General features: G+C 47.4%; 1 protein-coding gene across 1 annotated transcript in view; it reads right to left on the bottom strand.

The window, feature by feature from the left end:
• PPM1D (protein phosphatase, Mg2+/Mn2+ dependent 1D) overlaps positions 1–18,168 on the bottom strand; it is a gene marked incomplete at its 3' end in the record, with an annotated part of 24,375 nt that continues 6,207 nt past the window's right edge. The window contains exons 3-7 of the mRNA XM_029964626.1: positions 14,019–14,247; positions 11,596–11,720; positions 5,205–5,395; positions 4,142–4,384; positions 1–342 (exon numbers count right to left, since the gene is read on the bottom strand). Coding sequence (XP_029820486.1) covers positions 1–342; positions 4,142–4,384; positions 5,205–5,395; positions 11,596–11,720; positions 14,019–14,230 — 1,113 coding nt within the window. The remainder of the gene's footprint in view (positions 343–4,141; positions 4,385–5,204; positions 5,396–11,595; positions 11,721–14,018; positions 14,248–18,168) is intronic.

Here is an 18,168-nt window from a genome sequence, read left to right as displayed (position 1 = left end):
AAAGTTCGCCGCGGGCGTTTTCTCCGCCTCCTGCGCTTTAGTTTGGCCGGCAGGGGACACCTTGAAGCCTTTTTGGTCCGTGCCTGAGTTGGCGGAGTTGGAGGGGGCCAGGCTGACCGACAGGCCGCTGCCGTAGGATTCCTGTATCCGCAGAGCCAGCGCTTTGCTGCACTTCTCCTCCGGGGGGCCGGAATCCTTCGGGGCTCCTCCCGAGGCAGCGACGCTGCTTTTGGCAATCTCGGTTGGCAGCTCCAGGTACTTGTCTGTGAGCGCGGGGCTGTGCAGGAGGGGAGGGACGGGCTCGGCGGCGCTCAGGCGTGGCCACGGCTCATCTTCCGAAAGCTGAGGGGGAAGGAAAATACACGGTTAGGCTTAAATATAATCACAGAATGGCTGGGCTTGGAAAGCACCTTAAAGATCATCTTGTACAACCCCTGCCAGGCTGCACCCACCAGACCAGGTTGCTCCAAGCCCCGTCCAACCTGGCCTGGAACACTTCCAGGAACGGGCACTGTCCTTTGGGGCTGCAGACAGTGTGACAGAACTCCTCTAAGCCTCATCAGAGGCAGAGCAGCATTTTCCACCCTGCAGACATGACCTCCCTCCTTCAGGCACTGCCACAGGGCCCTGTCCTGCCCCCAGGAGATCCATCCACCATCAGGGGGCCAAACAGCAGCAACTGAGTCCTCAGTTACTGCATAACCAGGTTAACAGAGATGGACCAACTCCTCACCAGTGTCCTCACTGCCCACAGAAAGATAGGGAGTCAGAGCTATTCTAAAAATGGCTTTATTGCCTCTGGTTTCCTCCAGCTCCATCCCTGCCAGCACTCCCAGCCACTCCCCAGGAAGCACAGTCTCTGTGTGTTGGGCAGGAGCTGTTTAATGATGTCCTGAGAACCAGGGACTTCCCAAATTCTGACCCTCCCTTCAGCTCCTCATCTCTTCTGCAGCCTCATTCCCAGTCCTACCGACAGGAAAATGGGGACAACACTTGCTCTCCCCATCCACAGGGAGATTATAAAAATTAGTGTTTATGCAGTGCCCTGAAGATATGAATTATGACCTTATTAAAGATTTAATTGTGAAGAAATCCCTGGTTACTCAGAGAGTCCTTCAAAAGTAAATTTCAAGGCCACGTTACTCCACACACCATCAGTGAGAGGCAGATGACAGTTCTTATTTTAAGAAAATAATGTGCTGAAAACTCCAGTGCTCACACAGCTCCATCAGTCAGAGCAACACCTCAGGTGAACAAACAGATGCTTTTTGAGTCCCAGCCCAGAAGAACTCCAGTTCTCCTTCAAGGTGAGTTCCAGGGCTGCTCAGCACTTGGCAAAAATCTGATCCTGAAGTTTATAAAATGCCCTCCAAAAGAGAGGATAATCAGAATTGTTTCCAGCATCCACACCAGGTTTCCACTCCTCTGCTGCTCCCCACGTGTAAATAAAACCATCTGGGTAAGATTCTTTTGCTACATTTACCAACAGGAGAGGGAAGACCTTTATGGATGGTGTTCCAAAGGTTATTCCTCAGCTCAGCTCCTGCAGGATCCATGAGGAAGCTGATCACACACACACACACAGAGCAGCTCTGGCAATGCTGCTGCAGCTCCTCAGCCAAATTTCTGACATTGTGTCTCTAACAACTTGGTTTGATGATTTTATTGTGCAAGACATTTAACTTATCTCCAACATCTCCTGCCTGCTGCAAACAGCTGAGCCTGGAGAAGGCTCAGGAAGCCAAGGGAAGGCAGAGGATGGACTGTGGAGAGGGATGTGACCAAACAGGAAAAATAAACCATGAATCACCATTTAATGTCTCAACAATCCAATCAATCTTTATCACTGGCCCCAGGAATACTGGAATTAATTTGGTATTAGTAATTGCTGCCAGAAGGATAAGCAATTAAGAAATACTTCTGTTTAATTGAGAAACTTTGGTCTCCATCTATTCCCAGATTAATTGTTTTGGCAGGTAGCAGCTGTCAAGAGTCAAGACCATCCCTGCTTCCCTCACAGAAACTAGGATGATCCCTCTGCAGTAAAATTCAACAGTATTAATTAATTCCCAACCTAAATTAGACCATACATTTACCTGCAGCTTTATGTACCAAAGTATTTCTGTTTTGTTCTGCAAATGGATGCTGTTCTCTATGGCCAGATTTGCTGGGACCAACCAAATGGGGCTCTTCCTCCTGTGATGTTGCCCACACCACTGGGATCCCAAAGGATCATGGAATAAAGGCCTTTCCCGAATCCCTCACCACCTGCTTCCACTTCTGCAGATCCTCAGTTCACTGAATCTTAGATGGAGAGGGGGAATAAAAAAAAAATACAGACTGTCCCTAAGCCCTCATCCAGAACTGCTGGTTGCTGGATATTCTGCAGCCAGCACAGCTCAGTGATTCCTGCTAACAGTTCACACACAGACCAGATGGCACCATTTAAAATTTTAGGAGTGCTCAGAATTCAAATATTTTTCCCCTCAAGATTTTGCTGGGGTTTGAGCTCTTGTCATGGCTCTCCATGGATGGAAGGGGAGGAGACAAAGGTGGAGTTTGCTGTTTTATGAGCAGCTTCTTTCTCCCAAGGGAACGTTCCCAACTCCCTCTCTAATTTCTGCTTTCTTTTCCTTTGCCCAAAGGACAGTTATCTACAGACACTGCAGAACATCAAAGGACAGTGACTGAAATCAGGAGCAGCTGGGAATTACTGAAGCAAACATCCACTCACAGCTACACTGCACTTCTTACAGGGGCAAAGAAAAGGCCACAAAACAGAACAAAATAACCTTCTGAAGGGCTCTGCTTTATGTTGATGGTTAAAACTTCCAGCCTCAAGAAAGACCTTCTGTTACAATGTCTCTTCCTCCAACAAAGAACATTAAATCAACCACAGGAAGATAATGAGATCTCCCAATGCAGAGAGAAATGTTCTTTATATCAACATGTGCTGGTATAAATTAACCCATGGGTTACCTTAGAGGAGAAAATAAAAACCCACAGCCAAACAATCCCAAACCAAGCCCCACAAGGTCAGAACACCCCCACAAGCACCACTCTGCAGTTCCCCAGCTGTGCTGCACCAGGACATGGCAAGGCAGAAGGGAAACTGCAGCCCAACCTTATTCTCCAAGGGGATGTGTTGGGTTTTTTCCTTTTTTAAACCTCTGATCCCCAGTCTGATTTCTTCCTAACAGGCTCCTTTGGATTTTGGGGTGAATCTTGGAAAAAACTTACCCCTAAGAGTGCATTTCAAGCTGTGTGAACCACGTGCATAAAGTTACACTAATAATTTCTTCCACACTGAGGGATCACAGATCCAAAACTACTAACAAACCACCAGCAGCAATTCTGAGAGGTTCCTACATTAATACTCTGCCTCTGGTGCTCCAAAGTCTTTTAAGAAACAATAATAAAAGCTGGCCCACTTCTCCAAAGCCTTGCACGTGGAAGTACTGAGGAGGTGGCACAGAACAAGTCACAACTGAAACACATTATCTAGACACACACGGTGCCTGGCCCAGGGTTAAAAACACATTGAAGACATCAAAAGGCAACGTTAAACAGTGATTTAAATTGAGAGGTCAGTAGTTTCTAAGACTATTACTAAATCCCTGGCAATGGTCTGACTCCACCATGCCCCAGGAAGCTGTCTAAGGGGAAATTCCTCCCAGGGGGAGCACTGCAATGCCAGGCTCTGAGTCCCTTCTGGGACCCAGACTATTTTTGTTCTGAATTAAAACCCAAACATTTACACAACTCTTTAACAATCTTCTTTAAAGACTTTACACACTGGGAATATTCCTTGCAGTGTTTGGTTAGCATATTTCTTTTCCAAAGCATTAAAAAAAATGTTACTAACGTGGTTCCTTCTGCATCTTCCAGAAAAGTCATACCTGTTTCTCAGTGCTGGCTCAAACCTGAATAATATACAGAGCTCCACATTAAAATACTGCATCTTCCAAAATGAAAGAGATGTTTGAAATCAGATCCTGAAGGAGCAGGACTCTAATTTAGCTGCCTATGAGAATACATCAAACTGTGCAGTCTCTCTCACGTGCTCAGGGCTAACTTTTCAAACACAACAAAAAACCCCCTCGTAGCTCAGCTGCTGCCGAGGATTCCGTGGCACCTTTACCTTGACAGGGGGGGTGCAGCAGCGGGAGGGGCTCGTGCTGTTGGTGTCAGGGCTGCTGTAGCAGGGCCCCTCGGCCAGGTTGAGGTACAGCTCCTCCTCGTGCTCCCAGGGGCTCTGGCTGGCGCGAGGGGGGTGGATGCAGATCACGATGGCGCTCGTGTTGTCCGCCCGCAGCATCCGCTGCCTCCAGCGGCCCAGGGCGCGGCTCACCAGCATCTTGGCACACGACTGCCGGTGCTCTCCCTGCTGGGGACACGGGGGGACACGTCAGGGACACCTCAGGGCCACTGGGAGGTGGCACAGGGGCAGCACAGCTGGAGGTTTGTGCTCCTGGGAGGCACGGGCTGAAGGAGCTCCAGCCGGAAACACGGGAGGAAACACTCGTGGAAACCTCTTCCTTCCACCTCTTCCTTCCACGTACATACAAGTGCTCTAAACCAGAACACTGCACCAACAGCCTGCCTGTGGCACAACCTACAGCCCTCCCAAAGCCTCTCCAGGGTTTACAGAGCATTTACTGTCTGATGCTCCACTACAGGAATTCACAGAATCCCAGAATGTGCCGAGCTGGGAGGGACCCACAGGGATCAGGGAGTCCAACCCTCAGCCCTGCACAGGTCACACCCTGTGCCTGAGGGTATTGTCCAACTGCTTCTGGAGACTGTGACCACTGCCCTCATCTTAACTGCTTTGTAAAATAAACCAGAAAATAATTTAATTCAGTCTAAGCAACTGTCTGCATTGTGACACGAGCCCTGACGTGAGACAAATTTGATTTTCGGACAGCATTTTGTATAACCTCCTTAGAGAAGGAACACCATGTCCTTTATTACTGAGAGATACCATTCTAGTGGTCACATTTCCCCAAAATGACAACCAAATAATAATAATAATAAACTCAACAATGTTATTTGACATCAGCCTCTACAACTAAGCTGTTCTAACAACTTTATGCTGTGGCAAAACTGAATATGCCCAAATAACAACCCCTTTGTTGGACACTTCATTGCTCAGTCTGAGCGATTTTTAGAGGTAAAAAGTATTAAATTTCCACTGCTCTCACCACGAAGTACTTCTTCTCCTCGTGATCCTGGCACATGGAGATGGCATCCTGGGGTGGGATCATGTTCCAGAGCCCGTCACTGCCCAGGATGATGTATCTGTGTTTCTGGGGGTCGATGGTGTGAACGCTCGTGTCGGGCTCAGGGGACACCACAAACTCCCCACTGTAGAAGTCGTAGCTCCAGAGGTCACCTGGCAAAGCAGAAAATGGGTTGGAGTGGTTACATTCCACGTGAGAAATCTCCAGCTTGGAAAATACAGATCAGGGTTCCCGGGAAAACCGTCGGCACCAGGCTGGAGTCACCAGCAACACGAAGGAATTCCAGCACAGCTGCTGTTCTGCTGCTCTCACCTTCCAATCATATTTAATGCAACAAACTAAGCCACATTCAAACCTATGTTTATAGGAGATCTACTCTCTTCAAACTAGTTTTTGGGGCAAGGGGAAATATCAGAGATTAACACCTCGAAAATGGTGAAACCTCAATCGCTGCCCAAAGTAAAACCCACCTGGATTTATAAAGTCCTCCTCAAACAGAAGTAAGGCCTTACTTTGCTGATCCCACACCAAACCTGCAAATATTCCTGTGGGCAGGTGCCACAGGGAGGGGACAAAGGCAGAGGGGAAGGGAGGAGACTGAGCTTTCCCCTGCTCCATCCTCTTCCCCGGCCCTCTTCCCTCTGCATCCCTTGCAGGGCTGTTGGAGCCTCCTTCCAGCTGAACACCCTGTGCCAAACTTCAGAGCTGGAGAGCAGCCACAGGAACACGAGGAGTGCTGAGTTCCAGCAGGGAATGAGAGCTGCAGCCTCTCCCCAGGATGGCCTCAGCCAGGGAACCTTTCTATTTTTACCCCTCCCTCACCGTGTGAATGAGTTGGGGGTCACCTTGGCAGCAACACATCCAAACATCCCCTGCATCCAGTGCTCCCTCCAAACCCTCCTCAGGTAAAACCCCCCTCCATCAGAAAATTCCATTTCCATATCAAATTATTTCAATTTCATTTACCAAGTATATTTGAAAAAATTAAAATCCTTCATTTAAATCAAGAAATAATTTGTGCTGGCACCTTCTCTTTCATTTCCATGTTCACAAACAACTTCCCATAGCAAAAAGCAACAAAAAGTAACATTACTAATTGCAAGCACTGGCTAAGCTTTTCTGAGCAGGACACACAGCTTTAAAAGCAGAAATTAATTAAAATGTCAGAGGTGAGCAGCAAAGAGAAGCTCAACAACTCCAGCTCAAGAGCAAAGGTTTGTCGGGCTCTTGGCTTTTTGCTGCCCTCACAAAGCCTGGAGCTTCTTCCACATCCATCACCACCCTTTTAAAGATAATAAATAAGCTTTTTGTCTTCCTACTTCCCTCCATTAGCTTTGCCTCAAGCTATCAACCAGCTGAAAAGCCTCTTCCAGGATGAGGGAAGGGAATACTTGGGCTCAATTAGTGCTCTCCAGTAGCAAGGAGGGCTGCTCCACCCTCATTAAAGCCCCAATTCTCCTCCCCGACAAGCACACGCTGCTAATGAGCCTTAATTAACAGCCAAGGCTGCTCGTCCAGAGGTGCACAGACCCACCCTTGGAGTCCTGGCAGCATCCATTTCCAACGTGCTTAATATTTTTCTGCTGCTCTTTGCTTCTTTGTTCACACTCACGTAGGAGAAATGACAACTGTCATTCACTGAATCGTTGTTTTAATTAAAATCCTGGGCTGGCTGATAAAAATAACCTGCTGCTGTTTCAGTTGGGTTCAGGGATGAACATGTCATCGTGTCCATCTGCTACTCTTCCTGAGCAAACTGCCAAGTAATCACCACACTGATTTCAGGGGATCTTCTCCAAGAGGAAGAAGGCTCCTCACAGGGATAACTGGGAATATCACAGTGGTTATAAAGAGGAAATACACAATAATTTATTCCCAAAGCCGTAGGATGGAAAAGCATTAAAGCCCAATCAGGAATTAACTGACCAACCAGACCAGTCAGGAGCTACTGGAAGCTCAGAAGAGCCCCAGGATTCACAAACTGAAAGAAAATAAAGCTTTTGGTCCTTAACCCAGCAAAAATTCCACAAGGAATACTTGAAGCCTGAGGCATACAGTGAAATTCTGCCTTCCTCAGCCTAGGAGGAAACAACCAGTACTTGTGACTGCCCTGAAGAACAGGGAGAACTGACTCTGGTGTTCATTTCTCAGCAGGCAGCTCCACGGACCTGCAGAATTCCTGGCAGGAGGAGCTGCCTCGGGATGCTCTGCTCGGGGAGGGGCTCTCAGACCCCCCAGAGGCTGATCCCTGTCACAGGGCAGGGACAGTGATTTGGGATTTATTTTCAGCACAGGCTGAGCCAGAGCTCTGTGGAGCTGCTGCCCAGATGGAATGCTGTCATTCCAATGTCAGCTGTGTGCCCTCCCTGCCCGGCTGGAGACTCGGGAATCACAAACCTGGAGAGCTCAGGAATCACAAACCTGCCGAGTCCCTCCCGGGGCAGCCTCTGCCCCAGCCCTGAGGAGGAGAGAGGGCCAGGGAGGCCAGGCAGGAGGCACAGCACACTCTTCCCTGAGCATTTCAAAGGGCTCTGAAATGTTTAATTCTGTTCCAAAGCAAGCAGAAGGACAGTGACCCTCTGGCAGGCTGGGAAGGAGGGATCCCGTGACACTGGGATGTGCCAAAGGCTCCTGTTACAGCACTGCAATGCCAGGCTCTGAGTCCCTTCTGGGAGCCAGACTATTTTTGTTCTGAATTAAAACCCAAACATTTACACAACTCTTTAACAATCTCCTTCTTTAAAGACTTTACACACTGGGAATATTCCTTGCAGTGTTTGGTTTGCATATTTCTTTTCCAAAGCATTAAAAAATTGTTACTAACGTGGTTCCTTCTGCATCTTCCAGAAAAGTCATACCTGTTTTTTCAGTGCTGGCTCAAACCTGAATAATATAGAGAGCTCCACATTAAAATACTGCATCTTCCAAAATGAAAGAGATGTTTGAAATCAGATTCTGAAGGAGCAGGACTCTAATTTAGCTGCCTATGAGAATATATCAAACTGTGCAGTCTCTCTTACGTGCTCAGTGCTAACTTTTAAAATACAACAAAAAACCCACTTTTAGCTCAGCTGCTGCCAGGGAGGCAACTGAAGCTCCAAACAAAAACACCCATCACGTAAGTGGGCTGGACTGGATTAAACCCAAAGCCTTCTTAGAGCAAAGCATGTCCAGAAGTCACATAAATCAAGCCTTTCATTCCTGTTTCAGGAGATGCTGCTTTGCATACAAAATAGAAAAACAGCTTTTGGTTTTAATAGAGGAAAGAGACGTTGATTTTTATAAGTGGGTCCAAACCAAAAACCTGCTTTGATTAATCCCAGAGCTTTCCAAAGCCCACTTTTATCTGACAGGGCTGTTGCTACAAAGGGAAGACTTGCAGAACTTCCTTTTTTTCCCAGTGCCAGTGAAGCAGAGCTGGGGGAAGTGAGACAAATCCCTGCAAGGATGAGGACAGGAACCACTGGAAACCAGTGAGATAGGAGGGGGATTTTCACTGCACCCCTGGCAAGCCAGGCCTGGAGCCACAAGGGGAGGAATGGAAGCAGTGTCCCATCCTGATTTCCAATCAGGAATGATTAAGGAGAGCTCAGGCTGAGAGATGGGGACAAAACTGCAGGGACAGCAAGCAGAGAAGTGACACAGAAGCACCTGAGGCTTTAAAACTTTCTGCACTCCTTGAGCAGTGTGTTTTTAGGGACTTGTTTTATTTACACACTTTTTCAGTCTAACCTGTAGAAAGGATGCCACCCTCAACAGAAAAGCAAAGCACAGCTAAGAGAACAGTATTTCAACAGCAAATTACACAAATAATTGCATTTGAAATGAGTGGTGAATCAAAAGCTGCTCCTAAAGCACTGTTCACCCCTGGAAGTGCTCAAGAACAAGTTGGACAGGGCTTGGAGCAACCTGGGCTAGTGGGAAGTGTCCCTGCCCGTGGCAGGGGGCTGGAATGAGAAAACCTGCAAGAACTCCTTGCAAAAGCAGAGGCAAAGAGCTCAAATGACCTGCAGGAAGCTACTCCCAGTGGCTGGCCTTGAATTAAATCCTTCAAATGAACACCAGGGTGGAATTTGAGGCTTCAACAGCCAATCCTGGGCAGCATCTGCTCAGCTGGAGAAGGGGCAAACCCCAAGAATGCACTGTCCAAACCTCGCTGAAGTTCTGCTTTTGGGAGAAGGGTTTGGGATTGTTTTTCTACATTGCCAAAGGAGAGGTAGATTCCAATAAAATAATGGTTAAATGCATGTAAAAAACCTAGACCATCATACAGGAGTCTACTGAGATCATCTGAGGTCAGCAACACCCTCTTCCCCGGGGTTCCATGGAATGTGCATTCAGGGAGCTTCACAAAACTCTGGCATCCAGGAAGTTGCTCTGAAACAGCTTCCCTGTCCCTGTCAGAGCCAACATTCCTGCAGCTATCCAGGGATTCCCTGTGCTAGCACACAACTCCTTTTAGGGGGCAGCAGGGAATTCCTGCTCTTAGGAAAAGTCCAACCTGCATGGCAGAGGCTGCCCTACCTGAAATACAGGGCTGAGTCTATTATAGTTCCATATAAAAATCCAGGGAAAGGACAGCTTGTGTTCCCATGTGACTGGGGGGTTTAACTAAGGGGTTCTTGGCTCAGCTTTCATCATTCATTAATTTAAACAACCCCCAAACAGCTCCAATACTTCAGGGCAATCCCTCCCCACAGAACCCACTCACAGCTGCAGGTCTTGGCTCCACATCAGTTCCCAAGGAAAAGGGGAGGGGAACAGGGGAAAAAAAGTCCATAAAATATTTACCAGATTTAGAGCTGAGCTAATTTACCAACAAGAGAGATCCCACATAAATCAAAAAGCCCTTTAAAAGCCCCATTTCTGCCACCACACTGTTAGCAGTGAACTCACCCATGCTGGGGGATATGAACTTAAACAGCAGCTTAGGAAAACCACAACAACTTTAAGCTGCACTTGTAGGAACCCCCAAAGCCCAGCCATTAATCACCCTGCCTGTCTGCTCCTTCCTACACTTGCTTCTTGTTTCAAGTGATACCAAGTGTAGCTTCTCTCTCTATGTCCCCTGCTTAGTGCAGCACCTTCCAAAATTACACACAGAGCCAGATTTCCAATTCTGGGACTCCCTGGGATTCATATTTATTAGGAGGTAAATTGATATAAAAAGAGGTGTTTTTATTGCCCAGAAAAGGTCAGCAGAAATAGCTGTGAAAATGCAGAATACTCTTAAAATATTCCATTAGAAGGCACAGAAACCTGCTGGATTCAGCAAAAGCAGCTTAAAGATACTTCACAGGGACAGGAGGAAGCCCAAATATTTCTGCCTTGTTCTGGGGCTATAAATAAATTAAACATTATTTAAATACTTAAATACAGAATTAAGCATTCCACAAATGCTTATTTTAGGGCAGAAGGGCACTTGTGACAATCAGAACAGGAAAGGGGATGTCAACAGAGCTCACAAGGTTTCTCTTGGGCCAGGATTCTTTCTGTGCCACGAGTTGAAGATGCCAAAGACTCTTCCAAGGATTTACTCCAACTCCCCAGTCGGTTTTACTAACCACAAAATAAACTCTATCCTACCTAAAATATGGCCCATAAAGACTTGAAGCTACTGAGAAAACGTCCATACAATTAAAATTTTATAAGAGCACCATTCCACCACTTTGATACAGATCTGGCTTTTAAATGTTCACTGCAGAGTTCTCCTTAAGCCTGGACAGATCCCTGTGTTTTAAGGGAAAAAAATAACCAGCAGACACCAACACTCATGGGTAAGAGGCATCCAGTGATTCAGTTATGAAGCACTTCCCAAAAACTATTTGTCACTAGTTTTCCAGTACTGCAATATGCCTTTTTGTCCTTGGAATAAAGTGTTTCTCAAAGACAGTTTCCCATTATTAGTGCTCCCACAAAGGCAAGTTAACAGATAAAACACAGACTTGACTTTCATCCCATTCTATGCTAAGTCTTAAAGAAAAAAGACTCACCACAAAGGACAGGCTGAATTCACCTGCAATCCAGCAACACTTAAGTTTTACCAACCAGTCAAAAATTCCAGTCCTGTTATCTCAGTAAGAAAAAGACCAAGGTGCTCTCCACCCTGGAGACAATGTGCTGCTTATACATTTTCATTTGCACCAGAAATTAAGTCCCATCCTTGTAAGGCTGACACTTGAAAACCCTGAAAGTTTTAAGGCGGGTTCTTCTCTCGCCGACGCCGCCTTTTACAGATTTCAAAAAAATAAATCCAGGTGGTATTAAAAATATATTTTAAAGGCCCAGGCTTGCAAAAAAGCAAGTGCTTGAATCCCTCGAGCTCCATGTTTGCCCCCAGCACAGCACTCACCCAGGGCTCTGGCCACGGCCAGGAAGGGGATCTGGTCGATGACGGTGCTGCGGCGAACGGGGCCGTTGTGGCTCAGCCGGGGCCTCTTCCACACCACACGGTTCACTCCGGACTTGTTGATCACGCTGGAAGCACCAGAGACAGGCAGAGGTCACACAGGAACAAAGGAGACAAAGCCAGTTAAATATGCAAATCCGGAGGCGATAATGACAACGCCCTCGGGGCAGTCCAGGGCACAATGCAGTGTTTCAAAACACACCGTGCCCCTTGGAGAGCTTCACTCCTTATTCAGCCAAAGGGAAAAGTGAGAGGGGAAGGGCAGAAGAAAATAAAAAAGCAGGGGAATGAAGAATTGGAAGAAACTCTTTGTCAGAGAAAGAACAGAACTGAATTTGCCCCCCTCATCCGAGGACCATCAACACCAGCTCGCTCAGGTGGATTTAGCACTGAGCTCCTCCTGCAGCTTTCTCCATCTCCCAGAGTCTGGCAGCAAAGAGCAACACAGTACAGTGGAAACAAGAGAAGAGAAAGGAGCAGCCTGCTGTAGGGATTCCCTTGCAGACACAAAAGGGGAATTGTTGCCAGTTGCTGTCTGCTGGAAGCAGGAGATGGGAGGAAACAGCTCTGTATTTGCATGTGAGCACCTGCTCTGAGGCACTGAGCTGGTTTGGCTCCCACAGATGGCACTGAGGGGGCAGAGAAGCTGCACAGCAAATAACTGGGGCAGCTGCATCAGGCAGGGAAGAAAGAACAGTGTATGAACAGCCAAGGAATAAGAGCTAATGAAACCAGGAGCTAGCAAAGCTTGGTCCCAGACAAGTTAAGAACTGGATACTTGGAAGTTCCTTTCATCCAAGGAACAGCCACTGGTAATTAGGAACTGAGCAGCTCTGGAACAGCCTCAAGATTCCTCATACTGAAGCCATTCAAGATGCACTTCCTGAGACTTCAAAGGCCTTAACAACAAGGGCATGTTGAGCTCCATCCACAGCACTGCAAAGTCACAAACACCACATCCTAAAAACTGATCTCATCCACTTGTCCAACTAATGACCACACAAAGCTCACTTCAGGCATTAGCTGAAAGAAAACCTCATCCCACGCTCAGACTGTTACTAGGAAAAATCTCATTTTAATGGAAGATTCAATTATGCTCTGCCCTTAACTGTTCCCAGTTTGCTCTCATGAAAGAGAGGACATTACCAGGCACAGCTGCACAGTTCCACCCCACTCCTACCATTTGCCTCACAGCCAGCCTGGGAAAAACAGGAGGAGCACCAGTAGAAATAAAAGAATAAAAAAAAAAACAAAAAAAAAAACCAAAACAACCTAAAACCAAATTAAGCATTCCTGTAGACACAAAGCTTCAGGGAATGCTGCTTTGAAGCTTCAGTCTCTGAGATGCACAACTTGGAAACGTGCACAGGGACTAACCCAGGGGAACTGCAGGTTCCCCCTTCTGCAGAGCCACCTGATGGAGTCCCAGCTGCCAGAGACACAAATGTCTGCAGGTTAACGGGCTGACAGGGCTCTCACATGAGTGATGGCAACAGGAAAGCCTTTGCAGAGCCCTGCTCTGGGAAGGAAGCCGTGCCCACCCATCTGCCACAGCACCAGGGGAGCACTGAGCTCCCTGAGCTCCCGGGAAACTCCACCAAACACCAGCCCTGAGGTTGGTGCCCAAACATTTGTGCCACCTGATAGCCCTGCCTGCTTCCCCCTCACCCACAGGGAACACACACCCACCCCAGCTTGGGCATTCCAGCCTCTGCCAGCTCCTGACAGGGAAGAAACAACTCCTGCCCAGACACGGCGTTCTGATCCTTACAGGGGGTGTTTAAACACAGCAAATCCAAACAGGACTTGGTTTCAAATCTAACCTTTATTTTTTTTCTTTATGTTCCCTAAGCAGAAGCTTTGAGGAGCCCACTCAACAGCTGCCATTGTCATCTCAGGAACAATGCAGAACACCTGAGAAATCACAGTGGTTTGTGTCAAAATTTGACAAACCCAGTATTCCAGACCTCAGATCATTTTACTTATATGCAAAGGTAATTTTCTCTATGTGCAAAGATAATTTTCCCTATCTGCAAAGATAATTTTCTCTAGGTGCAAAGATAATTTTCCCAACCCCCAGATTCCTTGGAATTTAACAAAAAATAGGTCAAATATCACCATCTCCACTTTCAAAGTGCTGGGTGAACACGTAGAACTGTAAGCACACCTCAGCTGGGCTTTTTAAAATTCTGTATATGCCATAAACCACCAGCAAAAAAAAAACCAACCATGTAACAATGGATCACTGTAACATATTCCCCAACAAGCTATAAAAAACAGAGGATAATAGAAATACACTGTGAGATTCAGCTTCTTGCATGACCCTCTCGGAACAAGCTTAGCTCAGTCAGAGCAGACACACTCACCTGCCCCCAAGGCCTTCGATTCTCTCCCTCTCTTTGGGCAGCTCTGGCTTGTGGTCCTGTGTGACCTCCACAGCTCTCACAAAGTCGTCCTTGGGGTCATCCTGGACCCCCAGCACCACCCCTGAGTCCCCCACGTGGGCCACGTACATCTTGGAGCCCCGGATGATCACCACGCTCGCCGTCGTCCCCGACGTGCTGGGCAGGCCCGTCATGGTCTTGGGCCACTCTGCTGCAGGGACAGAAAAGGCCAAGGAAAGGCATGATTTTAACTCTCTGGAGCTGGGAACGTCCTGAAGGTCAGGATGGAGGGTGTGCCAGAGGCTTGTCTGATGTTACAACAGGGCCTGGGCTGAACCACAGCACAGCCAGGGCGAGCAGTGCCCCCGGGGCACCCCCACTCTCCTCACAGCAGTTTGAGCTAGAGCTTGAATTGACACAAACATGGAGATAAAGCCACTACCAAAGCACCAGAATAGGATTCAAAAAACTACCTCCTCTGGCTTAATATTCCAAGCACCACTAGAAGAACCCAGGGGAAGATGTGCTCCTCAAACAGGATCCAGAGTGTTTCATTAAGGCCTACTGTTCATTTCCCTGTCTGAAGTAGAAGAAATGTCACCAATTCTATTATTTTGTCTGGATACTGGACTGGCAATCAGGATTTCTGGATGTTCCTGATCCCCTTGGAAGGAAGGAAAGTGTTCTTTTATTTTTATAGCTGAATAACAACATTTAGGCTGAGCAACATCTCAACTGTTTTACCCACATTTCCTTTGAGAGGACTGATGCAGACTGGTTAGAGATGCTCTCCTTAACACAACATCCAACTTCTACAGGAGATACCCCTTGAAACCAGAGCAACAACATCCCTACACTGCTGTCAGCTACACATGGTTAAGGAAATCTCCTTCTTTCTCAACTGCTTTGCCCTCAAACCACTGATATTAACTTCCTATTACGCTGCTCTCCCCATCTATGTCCAACCCAAATTTCCCTTTCATGCCTTTTCTATTTTCACATCTACTTCCAAACCTCCACAGAGACATCCCCCTTCAGACAGCTCAGCCAAAGCACCTCCTCCCCGCTCCAGCACCCTCCGAAATCCCAACTCCAATTCCCAGTTATCAGTTGACTTCAACTGTCAACAGCAACCTCCTGTTTCCTCTTCACTGCACCCACTCACGTCTCCAGACAAACTCCACGGGGAGACTCATCTCCCTGTCACATTCCATCTCCTGCACTTCACAAGTCAGGCTCACAAGGCAGGAATTCCACCCTGACACAAGCTGTCTGCAGGGAATACCCCAGCCAGGCTGCTCTTCTCTTTGCTGGGACACAACAAACACACCAGAAACAAACAGAGGAGAAAAGAAGAATTCAACACAATTACTCCTTCCCCTCTGCGAAGATACAGATTTTTAAACTTCCACGGCTTTTAAGCGGAACCAAAAAATGAGGAATTTAAGTTCTGGTGTTCAGATGCCTGAGGGAAAAGTGCTGAAGGAGAAGCACAATTTATAGGCAGGATGAAGGTAAAAGCTGCATCCCCTCGGAATGAGCTACCAAGGCATCCAGCACAATTTAAACATTTGAGCTCTAACAGCGTTCTAGCTTTGTGTTCTAAATACTAAACCACACTTTCTCCCTCGGAGTAGCTTTATTTCAGGAACACAAACATTCAATCAGCTTATTGGAAGCACTTTGTCTGGCAATTTTAACTGTGGATATTAAATGTAACACATTCCAAATGGGAGGAAACGAGGGAGGGAGCCAAGTGGTAATGAGGACTTCAACCGTGCACTTAACAGAAAACAAGCTGCGACTAATGAGTTTCTGTCAGTGGAACAACCCCTCAACAGCAATAAAACCTATCAGAGAGTCAAATCAGTCTTTATGGGGACGAGGAGACAGAGAGGGAAATCACCCACTTGTGAGAAAAAGACTGATAGAGCAGCCTCAGATTTTAGGCTCGACAGAAGCAGATCTGATCTGCTGCTCAGCAGGGACTGCACTTCGTGCCTTGCTCCTGTGCAGACACAACTATTAGACCCAGCACAGCTCTCTTAGGACATTTAGAAATCAGCAGAAGCAGCAAAACCATTGAGTTTTCTCCTGAGCTCAAGTATTAGAATTGAAGCCACTCGCCCCCCTCCTCCAGGTACCAGGAGTGTGTCTTCAGCAATCCTGTCACCTGAGCAAGAACATCTTCCTACAACAACTTTCCCCTCTACTTGAAAACCACTACCCTTCACTCAGCCTTGTAACTTTGAGCCCATAAACTCATAAACTGGATTTGTAGCTTCCAATGTGAACCTTTACTCCAGAAGCTCTTCAGTACAAATTTTTATTACTATAGAATTAACGCCCAAAATTATCAGCAATGCCAAAGGGGTATTTTTCTCTTTTAATTTTTCTGGTACTCTCACAGTCAGTGTGTTTTGTGTCCACCCCAGGAGATGCAGAGGGTGATCCCAGAGCTTCCAACAACCAACAGAGCAGCTGAGTGTGGGCTTCTCTTCCAACTGGAAGCAGTAAAGCCTCCATCCCCCACACCACAATTCCAAACTGTTCTTTGACTTTCCAAGATACCAAAATACCCAGTTCTCCATTTCATGCCCACAGTGTCACCTCCACAACTGCAGCCCGAATCATTAAGGCCAAACATACTCTGGAGTTTACAAAACACCTCGAACTGTCATCAAACACTCACAGCCAGAGCGATGTTGTTTCTCCCAACAATTTAAATTGCTTCCACAGCCCCGGTGGTAATTGCTAAACACTCCTTACTAGAACAAGGCTGGCTGCACTCTGCCACTTCACCTCCCTGCCTTTGGTCCCAGTGACAAATAGCACACCAGGGATACCACAAGCAGAAAACTAAACTCCTTATCTTCCCCCCCATGCCACCTTCTCCTGCTCACACATCTTATCACCCAGCTCTGCAGCCCAGGAGGGCACCCACCCCAACATCAGGGCTGGGGGCAAGTTCTGCTGCTCCTAAACCTCACACACCCTTTCCTCTCCACACAGAGTGCCCTCGACCCTGCTACTCCTTCCCCTGCATTTCTCAAGCATCTGACATTTGCACAACTTCTCCATTTTGCTGTTCAAGAAAAAGGAAAACGAAACTGTTTTGACGTTATAATCCCCCCCACCCCTTGAATCACTCCACTGAAATCCCCCGGGGGTGCTCAGAGTGCAGTTCTTGCTTTTCAGGTTTCCCTCCCGAGCCCAACTGTCATTATGTCACGGTGTTTTGGATCCGATTTTCCCGTGTTCCACACCCTTCTGTCTTCATTTGCTGGATGCTGCCTGTTGTATTTTTTTCTTCCTGAGGCTTTTGAACACATAAATCCACACACGGTACACACACACTCTACACATCCTATATAAACAATAACCATACTCTAAACCATAACCTTCACCTTACCCAGAGAAAAAAATACCTTTCAAAAACTCAATTCTTCAGTCTCACTAGACGCAGGGAGAAGGAATAGCACAGGAATGATGACTGTCACCTGTCTGGGCACTCTCTTTCCTTTACCCTTCCCTATTTAGGACCCCTGCAATTAAGCAAACAATATACAGAATATTCAGGATACCGAGCGTGTTCTCTATTTTGGCAGGGACCCTGCGTAACCCCCGATGCTCACACAACAACACGAGTACCCGTTATACGCCAGCCACATTTCAATCCTTCCATCAGGACTCACAAAAACAACTGGAAGCACACTTAAGGAAAAAACGCCTTCCCAGCCCGGTTTGTTAAAATTATCTTTTTTTAAATGATCCCAGGGAAATCTAAGCGGGAGTCCCGCGCGGTTCCCCAGGGCAACAAGGCGAAGACCTCCAAATAAATCCGGTTTGGAGATGCGACCTGTAACACGCCGAAAACAAACCGCAGCTCTCCCATCACACCATTCCCAGCTACACAACAGCGCGTCCTCACCACCCTGTGTTTACATCTTTTCTCTCGCAGCCCGCGCTCCAGTTTTTCTCGTTCCACCGAACCACTCGAGCCGAGACCTCGAATCCCACCCCGCGTTCTCTCCATGCCCGGCACAGGGCCGGCAGAGACGGAGGGGCAGCGATGGAGGGGGAACTCACAATAGTGCGGGGGAAGGAAAAGGCGGCTAAACCGCGGCGGGGG

The sequence above is a fragment of the Manacus vitellinus genome, unplaced genomic scaffold, assembly GCF_001715985.3.
Source record: "Manacus vitellinus isolate BGI_N305 unplaced genomic scaffold, ASM171598v3 scaffold_76_pilon, whole genome shotgun sequence".
Taxonomy (NCBI): domain Eukaryota; kingdom Metazoa; phylum Chordata; class Aves; order Passeriformes; family Pipridae; genus Manacus; species Manacus vitellinus.
The sequence above is the reverse complement of the archived record's forward strand: the minus strand, read 5'-3'. Positions and strand labels throughout refer to the sequence as shown.